The sequence below is a fragment of the Mauremys reevesii genome, linkage group 16 (assembly GCF_016161935.1).
Source record: "Mauremys reevesii isolate NIE-2019 linkage group 16, ASM1616193v1, whole genome shotgun sequence".
In the NCBI taxonomy this organism is placed as follows: Eukaryota; Metazoa; Chordata; order Testudines; family Geoemydidae; genus Mauremys; species Mauremys reevesii.
Window position 1 is genome coordinate 24,729,034 of NC_052638.1, and position 23,571 is coordinate 24,752,604.

General features: G+C 44.2%; 1 protein-coding gene across 11 annotated transcripts in view; it reads left to right on the plus strand.

The window, feature by feature from the left end:
- Window positions 1-23,571, plus strand: part of TDRD12 (tudor domain containing 12) — a 161,779-nt gene that overhangs the window by 47,047 nt on the left and 91,161 nt on the right. For 9 of the 11 annotated variants that reach the window (XM_039503492.1, XM_039503494.1, XM_039503500.1 and 6 more), the window contains 6 exons: window positions 7,100-7,291; window positions 10,961-11,089; window positions 11,615-11,647; window positions 18,017-18,134; window positions 22,949-23,088; window positions 23,218-23,438. In XM_039503492.1, the coding sequence (XP_039359426.1) occupies window positions 7,100-7,291; window positions 10,961-11,089; window positions 11,615-11,647; window positions 18,017-18,134; window positions 22,949-23,088; window positions 23,218-23,438 (833 nt within the window). The remainder of the gene's footprint in view (window positions 1-7,099; window positions 7,292-10,960; window positions 11,090-11,614; window positions 11,648-18,016; window positions 18,135-22,948; window positions 23,089-23,217; window positions 23,439-23,571) is intronic. The other 2 variants (XM_039503497.1, XM_039503493.1) reach the window with 1 other exon arrangement.

Consider the following 23,571-nt stretch of genomic DNA (forward strand, 5'->3'; position numbering starts at 1 on the left):
TAGCAGCTTCTGTAGGGTTGGCCCTGGCGCCCCCTGGAGTGGCGCCACTATGGCGCCCTATTAAGGGGCCCACCGACCCTCCACCCCCTCAGTTCCTTCTTACCGCCAGTGACGGCTAGCTGGAACTTCTCTTGCGCATAGCAAGTTTGCAGTGTCCTATCCTTATGTTTAGTCTGTGCATACAGTTACATTATAGTTAGTTTACTTAGATCGTTGTATATAGTTCTTCATAGTTGGGGGGGTCCCCCCAAGTTTTCGTCGCCTGCTGGGGCATGTCCGGGTCCCCCAGGTTTAAACTCTGCAAGGACTGCGGGAAATTCATGCCCAAGAGTGACCCGCACTCTGCTTGTTTGAGGTGCCTCGGAGAGAGCCACCAAAAAGACCGGTGCTCTATCTGTAGAGGCTTCCGCCCGAGAACTCTCAAGGACAGAGCTCAAAGACTTAGAGTCCTCCTGATGCAGGCTGCCCTGCGGCCACCCTCGGACCTGGAACCGCCCGAGGCGGTGCCCAGCACATCTTCCTCGGTGCGAAGCGCCCCAGCACCGGCATCAGGACTTAGGGCCCAGCCCAAGTCATCCAAAACCCGGCACCGGACGGAGTCGGGTCATAGGAAGTCGGCCTCAGTGCAGCACCGCTCACCGTCGCCCGCCAAGAAGAGAGAGACGGTGAGGGAACGGTCACCCCACCAGGATTCGAGGCCGACGCCGTCCGCGGGTGCAAGCGGACAGGCTGGGCTACAGCCCTTGGCGGCTCCATCGACTCCCGCACCGCAGAGAGGGCGGTCGAGTCCGGACTGGCCTAGATCCCTGGACCTCAGTGGAGACTTGCGCCTCCCTTCGACGCCGGAGGCATTCGAGGCGGCCTCAGATTTGATGGGACTCCCAGCGTTGGCCTCCCCGCACCGTAGGGAGTTGCCTACCATGGTCTGTCCCCCAGTACAATCAAGGGGCAAGCCGGCCATGGTGTCGCCTCCCTCCCCGCACCGCTAAGGTGGCACCGGACCAGATAAGAGGCTCCCCGCTGCCTCCGCACCACTCTCCAACGGCACCGAGTGCTGCTTCCCCCAGGTCCTCGTACTCAGAGACCTTAGACTCAGAGGCAGACTCCTACCGCTCCAGCGGTCACGGAGCAGGAGATCGGTTTCAGGGGCGAGCCACTAGCGTTACCCACAGTGGCAGCAACAATGGCAGCTGCCCTCGCAGTGGCCGTTTTGGACTCCCTGGGCCTACCACCAGTCGGTAGGCCAGGCGTTTGGTCCTTGGTCAAGGTCGGCCTCAGTCTCCTTGGCGTCGGTGGCCCCAGCGCAGCTGCCTCCTCCACCGGCACCGTCGCCGGGCAGGGGTGTGCCATTTCCAAGTTCAGCACCCCCTAGCCGGGCAGTGGCACCGGCAGCAGCTTCAGTTCGGGCTCCGCAGGCACCACCCGATACGCCAAGCCGCTCACTGGTGACCCCGGTACCGGTTGCGGTGCCGCATTTAGAATCGGAATCGGCACCGCAACCACAGTACCGTGTGCCGCAGGACCCTGAAGGGCTGCATGCACTGGAGGAAGGACCGATCCATGTAATTTCCTCGTCTTCCTCCCCGGACAAAGCGGTCTTGGGCATGGCTGCGGCACCGGCCCTAGAGGACACTCGAATCCTCCAATTGCTCCAGCGAGCAGCTCAGCCTCACAGTCCAAGCTGAGGAAATCGAGGTGGACGTGGACCCTGTAGTAGACATCCTGGCTCCCTCAGGGCCATCCAGGGTGGCCCTCCCGCTGATAAAGACTATAGCAGATACATCCCACACCTTATGGCAAACGCCAGCCTCACTGGCCCCTACTGCCAAGAGAACGGAGCGGCGCTATTTCGTCCCCTCTAAAGGGCACGAACACCTGTACACCCACCCCCCCGGACTCCCTGGTAGTGGATGTGGCCAACCAGCAGTAGCGTCAAAGGTTTCAGGGGTCAACACCAAAGAGCAGGGACGCTAAAAGACTCGAGCTCTTTGGTAGAAAGGTGTACTCCACGGCGGGCCTACAACTCCGCATTGCCAACCAACAGGCAATTGTAAGCTGATATGGTCATAACACGTGTTCAGCCATGTCAAAGTTTACGGAGCTCCTTCCCCAGGACTTGAGGTCAGAGTTTTCGGCCCTAATGGAGGAGGGAAAGCTGATCTCCCGAGCCTCTCTCCAGGCCGCCTTAGATGCGGCGGACTCAGCCTCGTGCACCCTGGCCACGGGCGTGGTCATGCGGCGGGGAGCCTGGCTCCAGGTCTCGGGCCTGCCCTATGAGGTCCAGCAGACAATTCAAGACCTCCCCTTCGAGGGGCAGATGTTATTTTCAGAAAAGACAGACAAACGTCTGCATAGCCTAAAGGACTCGAGGGCCACACTTCGCTCGCTGGGCTTGCATACCCCTGCGACCCAGCGCAGACAGTTGAGGCCGCAGACGGCCCCACGCCCATACCAGCCACAGACTCGCCAGAAGCTGGGGCGCAGGCAGGGCAGATATGGCAGGAGGCGCCACCAACGCCACCCCTCTGGCAAGGCGTCCGGTCAATCGAGACCACCATTGAGGCCTAGACCCCCTATTTGATGGTATGGTCGAGGGCGACCTACCTATCGAGACTCTGGATCCTTCTACCCCTACCTTTGGGTCATGTCTGTCCCCCTTCTACCGTGCCTGGACCCAAATCACGTCGGACAGCTGGGTGCTCCACACGATAGAGAGGGGATATTCTATCCAGTTCTCTTCCCTCCCGCCCCACCAGCCCCCCTCCCCGTCCCTCTTCAGAGACCCATTTCACGAGCAACTTCTAACTCAAGAAGTGAAGTCCCTCACGAAGGCAGGGGCGGTGGAGGTAGTCCCTCGGGAGCTCAGGGGCAAAGGCTTCTACTCCCGGTATTTCCTAATACCTAAGGCGAAAGGGGGCCTGAGACCCATCCTAGACTTGTGGCGGCTGAACAAGTTTGTGCGAAAGCTCAAGTTCCGCATGGTCTCTCTGTCCTTGATTATTCCCTCCCTGGATCCAGGAGATTGGTATGCCGCCTCGACTTAAAGGATGCTTATTTCCACATTGCCATAATTCCCCGACACCGTCGGTACCTCAGGTTTGTTGTGGCTGACACCCATCTGCAGTTCACGGTGCTCCCGTTCGGCCTGTCAGCTGCTCCAAGGGTCTTCACAAAGTGCATGGTAGTCGTGGCGGCCTTCCTGCGTAGGCAGGGCATCCAGGTATTCCCCTACCTGGACGACTGGCTCATAAAGGGCTGCTCCAAGGAGCAGGTGGAGACCCAGGTGTTGTTCATCAGGAGGACCTTTCTCGATCTCAGCCTCTTCTTGAACGAAGCCAAGTCCACCCTGTCTCCGATGCAACGAATAGAGTTCATAGGAGCAGTTCTGGACTCCACGCACGCCAGAACGAATCTGCCAGAATCCAGGTTCTGTGCGATTTCCGAGCTCATCCTCGGACTGCACCACGCCCCGATTACCACGGCGCTAGTTTGCCTCCGGCTGTTGGGTCACATGGCAGTGTGCACCTATGTGGTAGACCATGCCAGACTCCGGCTTCGCCCACTACAGTCCTGGTTAGCGACAGTTTATCGCCCGGCCAGGGACCCCTTGGACTCAGTGGTGTCCATTCCCTGCTTGGTGCTAAGCTCGCTGCGGTGGTGGCTCGACCCACAGAAAGTGTGCATGGGTGTCCCCTTCGCTGCCCCTCAGCCCTCCTTCTCCCTGGTGACGGACGCCTCGGATCGGGGTTGGGGAGCGCACCTGGGATGCCTCAGGACGCAGGGCTTGTGGTCGCCGGAGGACCTCAAGTTGCATATCAATGTCAGGGAGCTGAGAGCGGTTCACCTGGCTTGTTTGACCTTCCGGTCCCACCTGGCTGGCAGATGTGTTTCGGTCCTCTCGGACAACATGGCGGCAGTCTTTTATATCAACAAATGGGGACGCATGCTCCTCTCCCCTGTGCAGGGAAGCCCTCGCGCTGTGGGATTTCTGCATCCACAATGCTACCCACCTGACGGCGTTCTACCTTCCGGGGGAGCAGAATGCTTTGGCGGACGCCCTCAGCCGCTAGTTCTGGGGTCACGAGTGGTCCCTCCAATGGGATGTGATGCGCTCAATTTTCCAGCTCTGGGGCTTTCCCCGGTTAGACCTGTTCGCCTCGAGGGAAAACAGGAAGTGCCGACGGTTCTGCTCCCTCCTGGGCCGCAGTCAGGGATCTCTGTCGGACGCCTTCTTACAGTCTTGGGGGGTTGGTCTGCTCTACGCCTTTCCTCCGATCCCCCTGATACACAGGGTGATTTTGAAGATTCGCAGGGATCACGCGCGGGTAATCCTGATTGCTCCGGCGTGGCCGCGCCAGCATTGGAACACGTCACTCCTGCACACGTCCGTTCAGGCGCCCCAGATGCTGCCCCTGCTTCTGGACCTGATCACGCAGGACTGGGGCTCCCTCCGCCACTCGAACCTCGAGTCACTTCACCTCACAGCATGGATGCTCCATGGCTGAACCCGGTGGAGATGCAGTGCTCCCAGCAGGTCAGACAAGTGCTGCTCGGTAGTAGGAAACCGTCAGCTAGGGCCACCTACCTGGCCAAATGGAAGTGCTTCTCCATATGGTCGGGTCAGCGAGGTCACAATCCGCTGGGGGTCCCAATCCCCATTGTCCTAGACTATTTGCTCCACCTAAGACAACTGGGCCTCTCCCTTTCCTCCATTCGTGTTCACTTGGTGGCCATCTCGGCTTTCCATCCGGGAGAGGGGGGTACTTCGGTGTTTGCGAACCTGCTGGTCAGGCGTTTCTTCAAAGGTATGGACAGGCTATTTCCGCATGTTCGTCAGCCGACCCCTGCTTGGGACCTGAATCTGGTGTTCTCTCCTCCCTCTCGGGGCCTCCCTTTGAGCCTCTGGCTTCGTGCTCCCTGTTGTACTTGTCGTACAAGACCGCCTTCCTGGTGGCGATCACCTCGGCCAGGAGGGTGTCGGCGCTCGGGGCGTTAACATCTGAGCTCCCGTACACTGTCTTCTATAAGGACAAGGTCCAACTTAGACCTCACCCGGCTTTCCTACCCAAGGTCGTTTCACAGTTCCACATGGGTCAGGATATTTTTCTCCCGGTGTTTTAACCGAAACCACACTCTTCCAATGAGGAGCGGAGGTTACATTCCCTGGATGTCTGCAGGGCCTTGGCTTTTTACATCGAGCATACCAAGTTTTTTAGACGCTTGACTCAGCTCTTCATCGCAGTGGCGGATAGGATGAAGGGGCTCCCGGTCTCCTCTCAGCGCATCTCTTCGTGGATCGCGACCTATATCTGGGAATGCTATCGTATAGCTAAGACCCCTGTCCCTCCGGTCACGGCCCACTCCACTAGGGCGCAGGCCTCCTCTGCGGTGTTCCTGGCTCAGATCCCGACTCAGGAGATTTGTAGAGCGGCCACGTGGTCCTCCATCCACACGTTCTCGTCACACTACGCCATCACGCACCAGGCTAAGGATGATGCAGCCTTCGGTCGTGCAGTACTCCAGTCAGCAGTGACCTCCGACCCCACCACCTAAAGTTAGGCTTGTGAGTCACCTACTTTGAATGGACATGAACAACCACTTGAAGAAGAAAAAAACGGTTACCCACCTTTTAGTAAGTGTTCTTCGAGATGGGTTGTTCATGTCCATTCCAATACCCACCCTTCTGCCCCTCTGTCGGAGTGCCGGCAAGAAGGAACTGAGGGGTTGGAGGGTCGGCAGGCCCCTTTATAGGGCGCTGTAGTGGCGCCACTCCAGGGGGTGCCAGGGCCAACCCTACGGACGCTGCTAGGGGAAAATCTTCCAGCTGGCATGCACGCGGCGCGCACACACCTACTTTGAATGGACATGAACAACACATCTCGAAGAACAGTTACTAAAAGGTGGGTAATCGTTTTTTTAATTTTCAGTAACAACCTGTTCTTAAACACTAGTATCACCCCCCCCCTGTAAATTAGACATTTTTAAGTATGCATATTTGTTTATATTTTAGTCAATCCTTGTTCTTCCTATATTGTGCCCTGAACCGAGTACGTTTTCTCTTAGACATTTTTTTTCATTTAGTGGATATTAAATAAGCACTTGCTTTTGTCCTGATTCATATGAGAGTTTTTAGACAGTGCAGTTGTATTTTTGGATGGATGCAGCAAAGATAAAACAGCCCCCAAAACTTTAATTGCCCTTTCACTTAAACTATATTCTATAGGTATGTGAGCAGGCTGGTTGTCTGCAGCCAAAAGTTCATAAGGTGTTATTCAACTATAAAGGTGTCTTAGCTTTATGCATGTGACAGGCTAATACATGTGCACTAGAGACTTGCAAAGAGTAGATTCATCTCTCCCCACAGATTTTTGTGTGTTAGTAATAGTTTGTCCTGTAATATCAAAGGATGCCTTTTTCTAACAGGATTCTCCAAGTGGCTCACTAAAGTAAGCCTTCCACTTAGCTTACTGTTTGCTACATCTGTTACCTGTATTGATTATGGGCTTGTGTACACAGTGTATTAGTCTGCACCAGAGAAGTGTAAATTCGAGTGCTCACTAGCGTATTGCACACTAACTGTTCCATGTGGACTCTGCTGTTGTACACTAAAAGTCCCCCCTAGTGAGTGCTAATGTAGTCTCAACACATACTAGGAAACTTTTTTTGTATGCCAGCAGGGTCCACATGGGACAGTTAATGCACAACATGTTAGTTGCGCACTAGAATTTACATCCCTCTGGTGTGGACTAAAGCATTGTGTAAACAAGCCCTATTTCTGTTTATAGGCTGAGAGAAGAGGGACTTATTACCAGGGAGAATTATTCACTGGTAATATTTTGTCTTTTTGCTTTCTTCTCGCATGCTAAATATCCACTTTCCTCTCTGTTTCAAGATGCTGCTTGACCCAATATTTGTACTATAAAAAATAGATACTTCCAAAGCAAGAAGGGCTAAAAGGGAAGAGGTGTATGGGTGCTTATATATGAATAGCAATTCTTTTGCTTTCTTGCTGGATCAGTGCTGCTTCCATTGACTTTTTCTGATCATAGAATGGAACAAAAGAAAATTTGCCAAAAAGAAATTTACTCCTGTTTTATAGATATTTACTATATTAGAATATTACAAGAAAACAATTACTACTGAAGAGCGGGAATCGGCACCACATCAAATTGTTGCTGTTGGAAGTCATTGGAGTAAACATATAGAACATTTAACAAAAGAGTTCATGAATGATCCTTACATTGTGATAACAGCTATGGAAGAAGCTTCCATATATGGAAATGTGCAACAGGTAAAAACCCAGAGATTATGCTGTTCTTCCAAGTTGAAGTGAGATTCTTTAATTTATATTTAGTGGCAGTTTGCATTACACTGGCAGGTTATGTGCGCACATGTATCTGTTTTTGTTTGATTAAAAATAAGATAACATTCTATAGTTTTACCATACTAGGATGTAGAAAAGATAACAAGGGAAGCTTATTTTAGAAATGCAAACAAAAGAAAACTTCAGAATATATGCAAAAATGTGTATGTTTAATTTGAGATTTTAATAGTACAAAGTCTGTAGATGGATTGCTGAAAATTTCTACAGCTGTGCTTTGTAGGGGCTACGTGCTACAGATAAGGTCTTTCATTATGATTTATGACTTACAAGTTTCAGTTAGGGTAACTTTATTCTGATAGCCCAGGGGTGGCCAACCTGAGCCTGAGAAGGAACCAGAATTTACCAATGTATATTGCCAGAGAGCCACAGTTATGTCAGTAGCCCCTTATCAGCTCCCCCACCCTGCTCCCAGTGCCTCCTACCCGCCGGCAGCCACGCCAATCAGCACCAGCACCACCTCCTCCCCTACCCGCACCTCCTGATCAGCTGTTTCGTGGCGTACAAGAGGTTCAGGAGGGGGCAGGGGGGAGAAGAGAGAAGCAAGGACACTGCTGGCTCAGGGGAGGGGGCGGGAAGGGGTGGAGTGGGGGCAGGGCCTGTGGCATAGCCAGAGGTTGAGCAGTGAGACCCCCCCCCCCGGCACATTGGAAAGTTGGCATCTGTAGCTCCAGCCCCGTAGTCGGTGCCTATACATGGAGCCGCATATTAACTTCTGAAGTATGTAGCTCCGGAGCCACAGGTTGGCCACCCGTGTTCTAGCCTAAATTCCCCCTGCACTTTCAGTTGTATGTAATATTCACTGTAATATTTTCTAACTTTTGTTCAGTGTTCTGTTTTATTTATTTAGATATGACACATGGCGGAGGAAATGCCTATCCAGAGCGCTAGACACCCTTAACATATATTTTTAAAAATACAATATCAGCTTCCCCCAACACAAATAACCAACAGTGACATTAAATCAAACAGTATCTCAAGATATTTACTAGGGCTGTCAGTTGATTGCGGTTAATTCACACGATTAGCGATTACAAAAATTAATCGCAGTTTTAACCGCACAGTTAAACAAGAGAATACCAATTTAAATTTACTAAATATTTTGGCTGTTTTCCTACATTTTCATATATATTCTGTTGTAATTTAAATCAAAGTATATATTATTTTTATTACAAATATTTGCACTGTAAAAACAATAAATCGTATGTTTTAGTTCACCTCATACAAGTACTGTAGTGCAATCTCTGTCTTGAAAGTGTAACTTACAAATGCAGATTTTTTTTGGTTACATAACTGCACTCAGAAACAAAACAGTGTAAATATTTAGAGCCTACAAGTCCACTCAATCCTACTTCTTACTCTGCCAATTGCTAAGACAAACAAGTTTGTTTACATTTACAGGAGATAATACTGCCTTCTTCTTGTTTACAATGTCACCAGAAAGTGAGAACAGGCGTTTGCATGGTACTTTTATAGCCGGCATTGCAAGGTATTTACGTGCCAGATATGCTAAATATTCCTATGCCCCTTCATGCTTTGGTCACCATTCCAGAAGACATGCTTCCATGCTGATGATGCTCGTGAAAAAAAAAGTGTTAATTAAATTTGTGACTTTACTCCTTGGGGGAGAATTGTATGTCTCCTGCTCTGTTTTACCTGCATTTTGCGATATATATAATGTTATAGCAGTCTCAGATGACGACTCAGCACTTTTTTAATTTTAAGAACACTTTCGATGCAGATTTGACAAACGCAAAGAAGGTACCAATGTGAGATTTCTAAAGATAGCTACAGAAGTTGACCCAAGGTTTAAGAATCTGAAGTGCTTCCAAAATCTGAGAGGGACAAGGTGTGGAGCATGCTTTCAGAAGTTTTAAAAGAGCAACACTCTGATGCGGAAACTACAGAACCTGAACCACCAAAAAAGAAAATCAGCCTTTTGCTGGTGGCATCTGACTCAAATAATGAAAATGAACATGCTTCAGTCTGCACTGCTTTGGATTGTTATCCAGCAGAACTCATCATCAGCATGGATGCATGTCCCCTGGAATGGTGGTTGAAGCATGAAGGGGACATATAAATCTTTAGCACATCTGGCACTTAAATATCTTGCCATGCTGGCTACAACAGTGTCATGAGAACACCTGTTCTCACTTTCAGGTGATATTGTAAACAAGAAGCAGGCAGCATTAGCTCTTGCAAATGTAATCAGACTTGTTGAGCGACTGGGTGAACAAGAAGTAGGACTAAGTGGACTTGACTCTAAAATTTTACATTTGATTTTTGAATGCAGGTTTTTTTGTACATAATTCAATTTATAAGTTCAAATATCTCTTTCGTGATAAAGAGATTGCACTACAGTACTTGTATTTGGTGAATTGAAAAATACTATTTCTTTTTTTTTACTGTGCAAATACTTGTAATAAAAATAAATATAAAGTGAGCACTGTACACTTTGTATTCTGTGTTGTAATTGAAATTAATATATTTGAAAATGTTGTAAATATTCAAAAAGACTTAAAATAAATGGTATTCTATTGTTTAACAGCGCGATTAATCACGATTAATTTTTTTAATCACTTGACAGCCCTAATATTTACAAATACCAGCAGTTATCCATACCCTGTTCCCAAAACCTGGATGAAAAGATGGGCATTGTAGGGTTCTCTGAAGGTCAGCAAACCTGGGATTTTTTGGATCAAGGAGAACGTGAATTTTAAAGTTGAGGGCTCCTTGCAGAGGATGTCTGCTAGTAGCTCCCTCTTTTATACTGAGGAGACTCCAGCTCCAGATCCTCTGCTGACTGTCACTGCATATTGTTACGTGTTATGCATGGTGCAGTTCTGTCCCATACTTGGTTTCATTTCAGGGAAGGCGCTGGCATACTTAAAGTGCATTTTAGGTTTAGAGGTATTACTAATTCCATTGATTTTAAATATAGGAAATGTCACTTGAATCAGTAATACCTCCAAAACCATAATGCATTCTAAGTGCACCTTCTGTATGTGAATAAAAGGGATGTTTGTACAGCCTATGCACTGTTGCAAAAATTGGAATGAGCTGAGGTGTGGATACTGTTTGTAAATATGAACATTTTGAGGCTATCAAGCAACTATTGGATATAGTATAGATATGCCTTAATTGTGTGTAAAAGAAGGCATTATCTGTATAGTTACATAAATAGTTACGATACAAAGGTTTTATTGGCACGAATTTCGGAGGTAAATTAATAGAAGGGCAGGTATGGTGGTCAAAGGTGCATGATAAATCAATTTATCACATGCATATTGCCTTCATGTATGTGTGTGGGTGATGGTTGTGTGTACCACATATTATATATTTGTCATGGCAATATTGCTACCAGCTAAACCATCTTATTTATAACAACTCTGTAGTACAGCATCTAGGACCAGATAGGTGCAGCTTCATAACTAGTATTGATTTATGCTTTTGGATTCAGCTAGTATTAGTGCAATATATACATGCACAAAATGCTCTGAGAAAGAACAGATATATAGCAAAATGGTTGTATGGTATGAGGCTGCTTTGTTCTAATTGACTTTTTGTCACTTTTATTAGGTGGTGCAACTTTGCTTGAACTGTGAGAGAACCTCTGTATTACTTCAGATACTGGATTTTACTCCCAGTAAAGCTCAAAAGACCCTGATTTTCACTAATTCTGTGGATGAAACAGAAATGGTCTATAAAGTAAGTATTACAAATATTTAACTATTAACCTATCATGTATGTACTGATGTGGAATGTGTTTTAAGTAGCAAGGTACAATAAGCTATAGTAATATTGTCTTGGCTTCTGAGCAGAGAGGAAGAGTTTGGACTTCTGAAATGGGTTTTTCACTTTGGGCGAGAAATGATGTTCTCTTCTCAGTTCCTTTGCTCAAACTTTCCAAAGACCTTTTTTAGCCATCTATGTAGTATAGTTGAGGTTTCCTAACACTGTCCCATAATATGTTTTCAGTTGCAAATGTTTGGCAAAGTTATAAGCCATTCAGGATGAAATTTTCCATGGTCGATCTTACCGAGATTGATGCTTTTTTTATGGTGGTAAGTTTTAGCAAAAGTTGTTTCCAAGAATAAATTCGGAGAAAGTGTTTGGTTCTGTTTTGCCCATGTTCAGTTCTTGCAGCCATTTCACTGAGCATCGACACAAAAATTTGGCTAAGTTAAAATCTCAAACTGCAATTTATACATGCTTATTTTCATTTTTCACCAGGTATCAGCAACCTTTGGCCCATGGCCCGCCAGGGTAAGTACCCTGGCAGGCCAGGCCGGTTTGTTTACGTGCCACGACCAGATACATGAATACAATTGATGTTAATGACAAGAGGGAAGGAAATATTTAAATAATGACAAGAGGGAAGGAAATATTTAAATAAGTAAAAGGTATTCTAGTCAACAGGGCCTGATGAAATGCATCCTAGGGTCCTTAAGGAACTAGCTGAAACAATTGCCAACAGTTCTGAGATTATCTTTGAGAACTAATGGAAGACGGTAGAGGTCTCAGAGGACTGGAGAAGGGCAAACATAGTGCCTGTCTTTAAAAAGCTGAACAAAGAGGACCCTGAGAATTATCAACCAGACAGCCTAACTTTGATACCTGGAAAGATACTGGTACAAATTCTTAAGCAAATATTTTGTTAGCACCTAGAGTATAATAGGGTTATAAGGAATAGCTAACATGAATTTATCAAGAACAAATCATGCCAAACCAACCTGATTTCCTCCTTTGACAGGGTTAGTAGATAGGGGGAAGCAGTAGATGGGATATATCTTCATTTTAGTAAGGCTTTTGACACAGTCCCACATGACATTTTCATAAGCAAGCTAGGGAAATGTGGTCTAGATGAAATTACTATAAAGTGGGTGCAAAACTGGTTGAAAGACCACACTCAGAGTAGTTATCAATGGGTTGCTGTCGAATTAGGGGGACCTACTGCTGGGGTCCCATAGGGATATGTCCTGGCTCAGGTACTATTCAGTATCTTCATTAGCGACTTGAATAATGGAATGGAGAATATGCTCATAAAATTCGTGGATGACACTAAGCTGGGAACAGTTGGCACTTTGGAGGACAGGGTTAGAATTCAAAATCATCTTGATAAATTAGAGAATTGGTCTGAAATTAACAAGATGACATTCAGTGAAGACAAGACACGTGCAAAGTACTGCACTTAAGATCAAAATCCCAACTACAAGATGGGGAATAAGTGGCTAGACAGTAGTTCTGCTGAAAAGAATCTGGGGTTTATAATGGATCACAAATTGAATATGAGTCAGCGATGTGATGCAGTTATGAAAAAGGCTAATATAATTCTGGAATGTATTAATGGGAGTGTTGTATGTATGACATGGGAGGTAATTCTTCTGCTGTACTTGGTACTGTGAGTTCTTCGAGTGATGTCACTGTGGGTGCTCCACTTCAGGTGTTTGTGCACCCCTGTGCTCGTAATTGAAGATTTGTGGTAGCTGTCCCCAGTTGAGTCTCACATGTGTGGTTCCCCTTTCACGTGACTTCAGGTGGTTACCTGGTGCTATGCGCCCATTCCAAACTCAGTTCCTTCTCTACTGCCTTTGGCTTGAGTCTGTGGTGCTGGCTAGCTTCTCTGTGTCCTATTAGCCAAGTTTTCTCTAGGTAGCCTTAGTTTCTTAGTCATTATGGTTAGTATTCTTCCACGTTAACTTACTTTTTGAGGGGAAAAAAAATCTTTCCCCTTAGATTAGAAGATAGCTTTCCAGTGGGTATCAGTTAGAGTAGAAATTTTAGTTTTCCCTCCTGAAGGGGAAACACTCCTTTGGAATGCCTGGTTCCCTGGGCTTTAAATGCTGCCTCACCTGCAGACTTTCAATACCTGTCTCAGACGGACACTAAGTGTGTTTTGCTGCCTCGGCAAGACACACATTCCTCAAAAGTGCTTGCACTGTCACAACCTAAAATCCCGCACCAGGAAAGCAAGAGACCTACTATTCAAAATTCTTCTCAAGGAGAAGTCTCTCTATCCAGCCTCTAATCCCAAAGCAAGGACACCTTCAGGACAGAGGTCACCCATGGCAACCTCTGACAGGGGCCCTGCCTCCACGAATCAGATTCAGGACCACCCCGCTAAGAAGGTGGGGAAAAAAAAAGGCGAATCACCATGTCTCCATCCCGGGAATCAGCCAAGAAACAGCATTCCTCAAATGGGTAAACCCCATTGGTACTGACTTTTTTTGTGTCCAAAGTTGTTGGACCTTCGGTACCATGGGTACCAGGAGAGCAAAAGACCCCAAGCGGGCTAGCTCTGATACAGGCAGTAAGGGGAAACTGAAATCCCATGCCATCAGCACTTCCGCAGATGATGGCATCACCTAGTGCTGGCACCACTCACTTGGTGCACTCACCACACTGACAATCATGCTGCAATAGTTGGTACTGACCGCTATGACTTCAACGGTACTGATGCTACCAACATTGCAGCAATTCCTGTGTCAGAAAGACCTCATTATCATCTTGACGCTGTAGTCTCCTATTCTCAGTATTGACATTACTTCAGCACGCTTGGTACTAAGCCACCTCATCACTCTGCCTCGATCCATTTCTCCCATTCTCAAGTGATGAAGAGGATGAGGATGAAGGGGGAATATACTCTTCACAACATTCTTCCCCTGTTCATGCGCTCATCAGACCAGATCCTCCACACAGGAGATACTCTGCTGAACTTAAGGATCATCACTGGCATGGGTGTCCAGGGATGCCACTGATGTCCTTTCCGACAGAGTGGCCGTATTGGAGCCCATGGGTGGTATGTCCCCCCACAACACAAACTTGCCAGCCCACCCAAAGTGAGCACACATCATTCACCTTCATCTTTGGTACCAGAAACAGCCGAACCTATAGAACAGGGGTTTGAAGAGGAGGAAGAATTCTCTGACCAGGAGACGACACCAGCAACCCCCTTCTCCTCATCTTCCCCCAACGACCCCATCATGCCACCACCTCCAATACGGGAGATGATTTCAAATAATTTCAGGACCTTTATAAGAGAGTTGTGAGCTCACTGGTCGTTTCACCGGAAGAAGTCGAGGAAGCATAGCATAAACGCCTAGACATTTTACAGACGTCGACCTTGTCTAAAATCGCTCTTCCCGTGAATGATGTGATTATGGATCCAGTTAAGTCAATCTGGCAGACTCCAGCAACAATCCCACCTACTTGCCAAGAGGTCTGATTAAAGAAATATGTGCCTGCGAAGGAAACTGGGTTCCTCTTCTTGCACCCAGTGCCAAATTCTTTGGTGGTGGATGCGGTCAGTGAACGGGGCAGACAACAACACTCCAAAAATACACCATATGACAGGGATTGGAAGAGACTCTATCTTTTTGGCCATAAGGCATACTCTTCTGCCACTCTACACCTCAGGATTATGAAGCATTACTCCCCAAGTATGACCACAGTAACTACTCCAAACTCTCAGAATTTATTGAATTTATTCCTGAAGAGAAAAAAGAACAATTCAAATCCATTCTTTCAGAAAGACATCTCATCACCAGGACTGCATTATGGACCACCCTGGATTCTGCAGACACAGCAGCCAGGTCCATAACCACTGCGGAAGTGATGCGAAGGGCTTATTGGTTATACCTTTCTGAATTTCCCAGAGAGGTGCAATTGATGCTTGAAGATCTGCCATTCGAAGGACCAAAACTCTCTGCAACCAAAACAGACAAGTCCCTTCACATGCTCAAGGAATCGAGGGCGACACTGAGATCCCTAGGCATCTACATACCTGGGACCAAGAAAAGACAGGGTAAATACTATAACCCACAGAGATTCCGGTTCACTTCTTATACACAGCCCCACAGACAATATGAACAACAGGCTGAAAACAGAGACCTACGAGGCGACACCTCCCACCGCCGTCTGCTACATCTCAACAACCAACATCTAGACAGCAAATTTGAGACTTTGGTCGAGGGTCCGAGATCCCCCACATCTTTCAGTGTTGGAACCACTGATCATTTGGAGATTGTTTAAGTCCTTTTTAACCAATCTGGCAGTCCATCACAACACTACTGCCAGTGCAAGAACTAGAATTAATTGGAGCCTACCTCAATTCTCCTGAGGTGACGCCCTCTCTACCACAACAGCAATTCCTAACTGTAACCAATCTGATCTCCACAACACTAAACAGTCTGCAGGTAACTGCCAGGACTTGTCTGCAACTGTTGCACCATATAGCTGCCATCACGTTCGTCGTCAAGTATGCAAGACTACACATATGGTATCTACGATCCTCACTCTGGACAACCTTTATCCTGCACAGGCACAATATAAACAAACACCTCACAATGCCAAACAAGATAAAATACTCCCAATTCTGGTGGACACAACCAGACGACGTCTGCATGGGGTGCCATTTGTACAGAATCCCCCAACAATGACCATCACAACAGACACACCACTCCTAGGTTGGGGAGCACATCTGAACTCACATTTTATCCAGGGCTGTTGAATCCCTTCTGCACATAAATATTTTAGATCTATGAGCCGTTCACAATGTGTACTCCCACTTCTTACCCATCACTAAAAATGTTAAAGACGAGCCCATATAAGTCCTCAGAGACGACTTGGCATGCATCTTTTATGTAAACAGATGAGTGTGAGAGTGCTCCCCCCTTCCTATGCATAGAAGCCATACAGTTCTGGCACTGGTGCATCACACACACTATCCACCTCTCAGCATCATACCTACGTGGATGCCAAAACACCACAGCAGATGTACTAAGCAGGAATTTTTCTCAGGACCGCAAGTGGGAACTGGACATGTGTGCTACACAATGTATTCAAGCATTGGGGGTTACCAACAGTAGACCTTTTTGCAACTGCACAGAATGCCGAATGTCCTCAGTTTTGCACCAGAGCAGGGCTGGGCCTTCACTCGTTAGGCAATGCCTTTCTTATAAAATGGGATGCTTTCCTCCCACCCCTCTGCTAGTGTGGGTGCTTCACAAGATCAGTCTGGAAAAGTCCAAAGTTATCCTGATAGCCCACAAGTGGCCTCGACAAACCTGGTTCCTTTACACAGGTAACTTTAATTTTGCCACATCTTCGCTTTTGAATGTTTGACTTTGAAACCTCAACACTCTTTTCCAAGTGAGTGTTTGTATGTAATTTCATTTATAGTATGCATGTAGTTTCTATTTCAAAAGATGACTAAAAATAGCAAAAGCACAAAGAACACTTAATCACATATAGCATTCCTTTCTGAGCTCCAGCAAAACATTTTTATCTTCCTATTTCCAGCCAAGTATCATTGGTTTGTCTCATTCCCCAAGAACATTAAAACCCTTGTTTAAGGTTTCAGCTTGATAGTCACTCAGTCAGAATTCTCAGGTATTAGTCAAAGTGCAGTCTACTTGTCGTTGCGTGGCTTCACGGGTCTTATTACATTTGAAAATAACGTCTACATTTGAGACAAAACAACAGTGTGGCAACAGTAGTCCGCTCAAGAATCTTAAATACGTAATCATAATCTCAGTCTTCATGAAATTGGGAGGTGTAAAGTAGCTTTTAATGCTTTATGTAGTTGAGATAGGGCATTTCAGATAGGTGACTTTTCAGTTAATCATTCTCCTGTTTTTGCCACCTTAGTTTCATGTTCAACTGCTAGTAAGTGTTTTAAGCCATGTGTGCCAAATCAGTTGAAAAATATTTTAAGTGGAATATTGTTAACAAAAATGTTGAAACAGAATTTTGTAGTACAGGTTGAAGTGGAATGCTAATTCAAGAGATCCATTAAAAATTATTTCAATTATTAAAAATTATTTCAATTATTAAAAATGTGCTAATTAAAGAGATCCATTTTCCTGATTCAATCATTTGGCCTCTGGCAGCTGACTATTAGTCATTTGTTTAATTAGTGCCTAGACAGAAAATTACTTGACATGCTACACATCTGTGTATCAAAAAGTAGCAGTGTGCTCCTTTTGACTCAGTAGAGTTTGAAAGGAAAAAATCTGAATGTGTTATAAAAATTGCAGATAAAAACAGTAGTAATTATTTCATTATGTGATGTACCCCATGAGTGTTAATATATCTGGAAAATTGTTAAAATATTAGTAGCAAAAAATCCTGTACATGCACAGGATGCAATTTTTGAATACTTTTGATAATTTGAGAGATTTTTTTTTTCTAACTTTAATCAGAATGGACTAATTCCATGGAAAGTTGAAATCTTCTGTAGAAGCTATTTTTGGGTTACCCATGCACTCAAAAAAACATGAGACATTTTAGTTGGTAAGACAACCCATTTCTTCACAAAAATGTTTAAATAGAATTCTGATTATTTTTATATCAGAGGATTGACTTTAAATAAGAAAAATGCTACATTTATTTTAATAAATAAAAAGCCTGTTTACCTAAAAATGTTAAGTTAAAGAATGATTGAAGTTAAAGTTATAAAGCAGAATTATTTTTAAATAGACGATTTTGTAGGTACCCACACATGAGCCCAGGAGGTATGTAATGTACCAGTAGAATAAGACGACTTTGTTTCAGCTAGAGTAATAATTGGTAATCAGATTTCATTTGTGTAGTATACTTCTGGAAAAACTCATAACTCTTATGTTTCATCATTAGGCAGTGGAGAGTAGTTCCATATTCTGCTTGAAAGTACACAAAGAAATTGAATTTCATTTCAAATATGCTGTAGAGCAATGGAAAAAAAAATTTAGTTCTGGCACCCATGTTGTGTTAGGTAAGTACATTCTTTTTTGAGTTGGTCATTTAAAAATTTTTGGGATCTTTGCTACAACATTTTTTTTAAAAGAATATATCTCCAGCAAGTGGTATTTCATAGTTGTTGAATCTATATAAGAACTCATGGATAAATGTTTAATTTAGTTATGTTACTAAAATGAGAGAGCAGCTTAAGAATGCCACTAAAAGTTTCACTTGCCAATTTTTGGCTATATGTCACTTTTTGTGTGTGGATCATGCACCACTCTAAATACTCATTGCTAGGTTATGCCAGATTTTCTACAGGAGGCAACTGGCTCTGAATTTGGGCAGTCTGGTGTGGGTTAGTAACTCAGATAAAAGCTGCCTCATTTTCAGTGAAGCTGACTCAAGCTAGGGAAGCTCTTTGATAGAGTCACAATTTGGGGCCAGGAGGAACTTTTCTTTCCTTTTGTCCTTTTTGTTTCACTGCTGGGCAACTTTTTATAATGTACTTATTCTTATTGTCTTAAAGTTGCAGTCTTTTCCCCTGCTTTTTTTAGAGCGGTCTTCTTAGCCATTTATGTATTACAAAATTTTCATAGTGGTCTAGGCTGAGCCTGGTTGCCAGTGCTCATACAAAAGCTTGTCCTTTGGACTCCTGGCTTGCACCTGGGCTTCAGCGGTTGTCTCCACACTTTATTTTAAGAGAGGGAAAAAAATCAGTCATTTGGATATTAAGCAGCTTGACAGTCAGAATCCTATGCATTCTCAAAAGCACACCTTTGAAAATAAAGGATTACAAAGCTGTATTTTCATATACTCGAAGATAATTTGTGGCTTCATTAAGACAAGTAAAGATTAATTGGTATAGTGTCTTGTCAACTATACCAGTACAATGGGATGAATATCCTTGCTTTTCTTCTATTCTACTTCTATTCTGAAAATAGTCTCCGTTCTTTTTAATCACAGTGAACAGTTCGAAAAACATTCTCTTTCTGCTTAATGGTTCTGGAGTCCTGAAAGACTGAGAATGTTCTTTATAAGGAGATTTTTATTTGGCATTTGCTGGCTTCCAAGAACAATGTAGTCTCTTTCAGGGTGATGCTGTCATGACTAAAATCTTGATATCAAAAGTCTTCTAAAAATCATTTAAGTATCTGATACTTGCTGCAGTGTGACTTGCTTTTCCCAGTAAACCTTTGTCAGTAATGCACTGGCCAGATGAACTGGAACTGACTTCCACCTAGATTGACTTTTTTTCTCAAGTGCCTTTTATGGGACAGTTGAGGGATCTGTAGTCAAGAAACTTGGAAACTCCTCATAGTTTGAGAGGATCTTGCCTCATAGCAACCAAGATATGAGAATTCAACAGTCCAGGTTCAGATATTAGGCTTATGATTATCAACCTTCAAATTCTTCATTTCTTTCAGATCTCTGGACTGAAAAGTACTATGCTTCTTCAGTACAGTCTCCCTGAGTGGAGAACCAGAATTTAGTGCCCACCAAAGAAAATGTTACTCTAACCCAGTAGCCTTTTCCCATTAGGAGATGTCTAACATATTTCTTGATATTCTGGCCACCAAAACTCAAAACAGATGGGCGCAGAAATTATTTTTCACATAATATCTAATTGAGATGCAAGAGAATCTCACCATTTTTTTAAGCTCGTCATCTCTGTCCTCCATTGCAAAGAAATGTTTTGCAATTTTCCAGGCCATTTAGAAGTTGCAAAATTTTTGAATATCATCTCCCGTGCCTTCAGAAGAATGTTTTTCTAATTACTCTGGATTGTTTGTGGAAGCAAAGATGACCAGAGACTTGAATGCAGTCTTATGCTAGTCACTTTTCAATTAGTATGCTATAGCCGAGCATGGCAGAGCTCCCCTGTCTCATGCCTCTGCTAGGTCCACAAAGTCACTTTGAGACCCTGGGGTAGTAACTGGTGCAGTTTATTCACAGGCATGTTCCCACCACCGCTTCACCATGTACAGTTGATATTTCACCGTCTGGAGGTGGGAAGGAAGGAAAAGCTACCTCCCTGCTTCCACTCCCTGTCTTTTCCCTTTCTTTCTGCTCCTCCCTTTGCTTCCTTCCCTTGAGGCTTTTATACAGCCCCAGGCTAATTAGGCAACAGCTGTCTCTGCTTTCCCAATTAGGGCCAGGTTCTCTCCAGCCAGCTCTAATTTATTCCCCTAAATGGGAGCAAGCATGACAGATGGCTGAATCAGCAACCATTTGCCCAGCACCCTGTCACATATGCCTAAAAGTGTCCCAGATAATTAGCTGTTGTCCATAGATCTGAAGTTACATTCATTTTATTCTCTCCAAACAGTCTTGTATTTCTTCATTTTCTGATAGGTAACAAATATTAACCTTGAGCTTCCTTGCAGTCCCAACATCTGTTTTCCAGGTTACCTGTGATCATGCTCTTGTGACTGAGAAAAGGGTAACCAAATTTACCATTGCCTTGATATTCTCTATTTGGTCAAAACTTTCTTCGTTGAAATGGTCATGTACTTGTGGAAAAGGTCATGTTAGAGATGTCAAGATCAAGTCAACCTCTAAATGCAGGTTTTGGTTTGTTTGAGGTTTTCTTTGTTTGTTTTTGAACTTTTCTGAGGAGGGAGTGAGGGAAAGGGCGAAACAAGAACTCTCATTCAAAAATAGCAGAAATACAGGAGTATGCCATAGAGACTCCCATTTCGTCTACAAATTTCTAAAAGCACTTAAAGAGACAATTGCTACACCTGTGATGATAGTTTTCTTTTAGGGCACAGACACATAGGAACTTCCTCAAAGACTACTGCATTTTTTTCTTCTTCAGAGCAGGAGTTTCTAGCACCAGAATCTGAATTTAGCATTCCTAAAGAACATTCATATTTCATCAAGCTTCCTGATTGCCTGATGTTGTACCTAGATGGGAGTCCATCACAGAAAATATTTAAAAAAAAGGAGTTTAAGCATTAACTGTCACACGCAAAGCAGCCGCCAAGATAAGAACTTGTTTCCAAAAAACTATTCCACAGTTGAACTGGAATGTAACAAAAACAGGATGGGGTGAAGTACAACAAGCAGGTACAAAAAGCTAAGATCAGAAGCAGTAACATTTCATTCTTGAGTTAGCAAGAACATGTTCATTCTAATGGAATGTTGAACCCTCATACTGATAGATTGTAGTTGCATCATGTCTCAGAATGAGTGGCAGATACATAAGTCACCATTTCCAATTATGACATCTATGTGGGACATATCTCAGGTGAATGTTTTTGCCTTTCAGTCCGACAAAAAGAGAACCAACTCTTGTTCCAGGAGCTGAGAGAAACATCTTACACAGATGCCTTCTCCTTTTCATTGTAGTATCTTTTTCATAACTTCCCTCTTTACTCACTTCTTGCTTGAATTGTGAGGAAGATCAATGCTAGCAAGGATGGATAATTGTAAATGCTGACTTTGGAAACCTTTGTTTCCATAACAGATGATGTCTTTTAGGATCTGATAAATTGGAAAATCAATCATGAAAATTCCAGTTTTTCTCAACCTCCTTCAGGAGCTCCCTTTTCAATATTTGGGTGTCAAAAGATGAACCCTAACTGCACAGTATTTGAGATGTAGAATTTGGTTAATCACCAGAAGCTGATGCCATTCTTTTTAATACCTAGGAAGAAGTATACCAACCTTATGTATCAACTGACCTGGGAAGCTTTCCTTTATTGGTGTATAGTAGACCGTACAGCATAAATAACTTATAGGTTTCCGTGTCTCCTGTCTGTTAATTCCCTCTGGCAGCATTTGAAAGACCTCAATGCAAGCCACTTCCACATTCAGTTTTCACTTCATGGATAGGAGTTTAGAGTTTAGTTTATTGTACTTGTATGTTTCCTGAAGGCAGTTTCACTCTTTGTGAACTCTCCTGGAAGAATGGAACCTGTGGGTCAGTACTTTATTTTGGGCTAAACGGTATTTGTGCTGTAAATTTGGAGGAAATATGTTGAAGTTCTTAAACATCAAGCTGAAAAACTGCTACTTCAGATCAATTGTTTGCAGTGTTGCTGTACCCGTGTTTGTCCCAGGATATTGGAAGGACAAGCTGAGTGGGTAATGTAAAAGGGTGGTCCAATAAGTTATTACCTCACCACCTTGTTGCTTCTAATTGAGACACCTTTTCTGGGGATGTAGAAGGGTTAAACCCTGGGCATTGTTCAGCACTTCTGGTATTGGATTATCTATTTTATTTTATCAAATCTGTTCTGTAAATGTCTTTATGAAGATCTATTTGTCATCCATTTTACTTTATATGATTTCTGCTTTTAGATCATTTGTTGCAAACAGCATGACAAAGCCCTGGCTGGGATGATTTAGTTGGGTTTGGTCCTGCTTTGAGCAGGGGGTTGGACTAGATGACCTCCTGAGGTCCCTTCCAACCCTGAGATTCTATGATTCTATGATACAGTGGCCGCCTCCTCCTCCTCTTTACTATTCTTTTATATCACTTCAGGGTAAGGAATTGTTCTGTTGAATGGAAAAAGAAGACACGTCTTAACATACTAAAATTACCTGTGATAAAAATTTGTCGCCTCTTCCTCTATCCTGTGTGCTTATTTTTTGTTGTGTGTAAAGTTTCTTGACTGAGGGCAAAGGGGTTAAGTAATACCTGTTGTAAGAGTGTTTATGGAAGACACAAAAACGTTTTACCTTTAGATTCTGGAAAAAAGTCATAACATAGTTAGCAGAGGATGAGGAGGAGAGAACAGCTATAACAAACATAATTACCATTAAGTAATGTGCCATTTTCTGTAATATTTTGTAGTACTTACGCATGACGTGTATATTTCAAATTATTTTTTTTTACAGTTTTAACTGATGACTGCATGCCGTCCTTGGGAATTACTGATGCAAATTGTGTGGTTCATTTTAGTTTTCCTGCTTCTCCAAGAGTCTTTGGTGTGCGCTTACACAGCATGTCTGATAACTTCCAGAATGTACTAGAAAAGGTTTGAGTAGCTTTTAATAGGCATTTTAGTTTTGCTGGCGAACATTCATTTATTAACGGTAACATTTTGCCACGTGACTATTGAAGAACTTCTAAAGCCTAAAAATAAATTTCTTCACTTTTGCTGAAGGGTTCCTCTGTAGATCAAGTATATACAAAGGCAAAATCAATCTTATTGCTGACAGAAAGAAATGGATGCCATGCAGTTGGTGTACTGCGTTATTTAGAACACACAGAAGCTAAAATTCCACCAGAATTGTGTGACTTTACAACGGGGGTGCTTGAGGCTAAAGAAGATAAGAAACTTGCAAGGCCTCTTTGTCAGTACCTTAAAAGATCTGGTGTTTGCAAGTAAGGAAAATATAAGTTTATGCTAACAAGTTTAATGTTTTCTGCTTTGAATGACTGTTACTAGTTTTTTTTTAAATAAGAATTCCCTTTAGAGAATTGTATTCAGGTTAGATTTGCGGTCATGGTTCTTTTG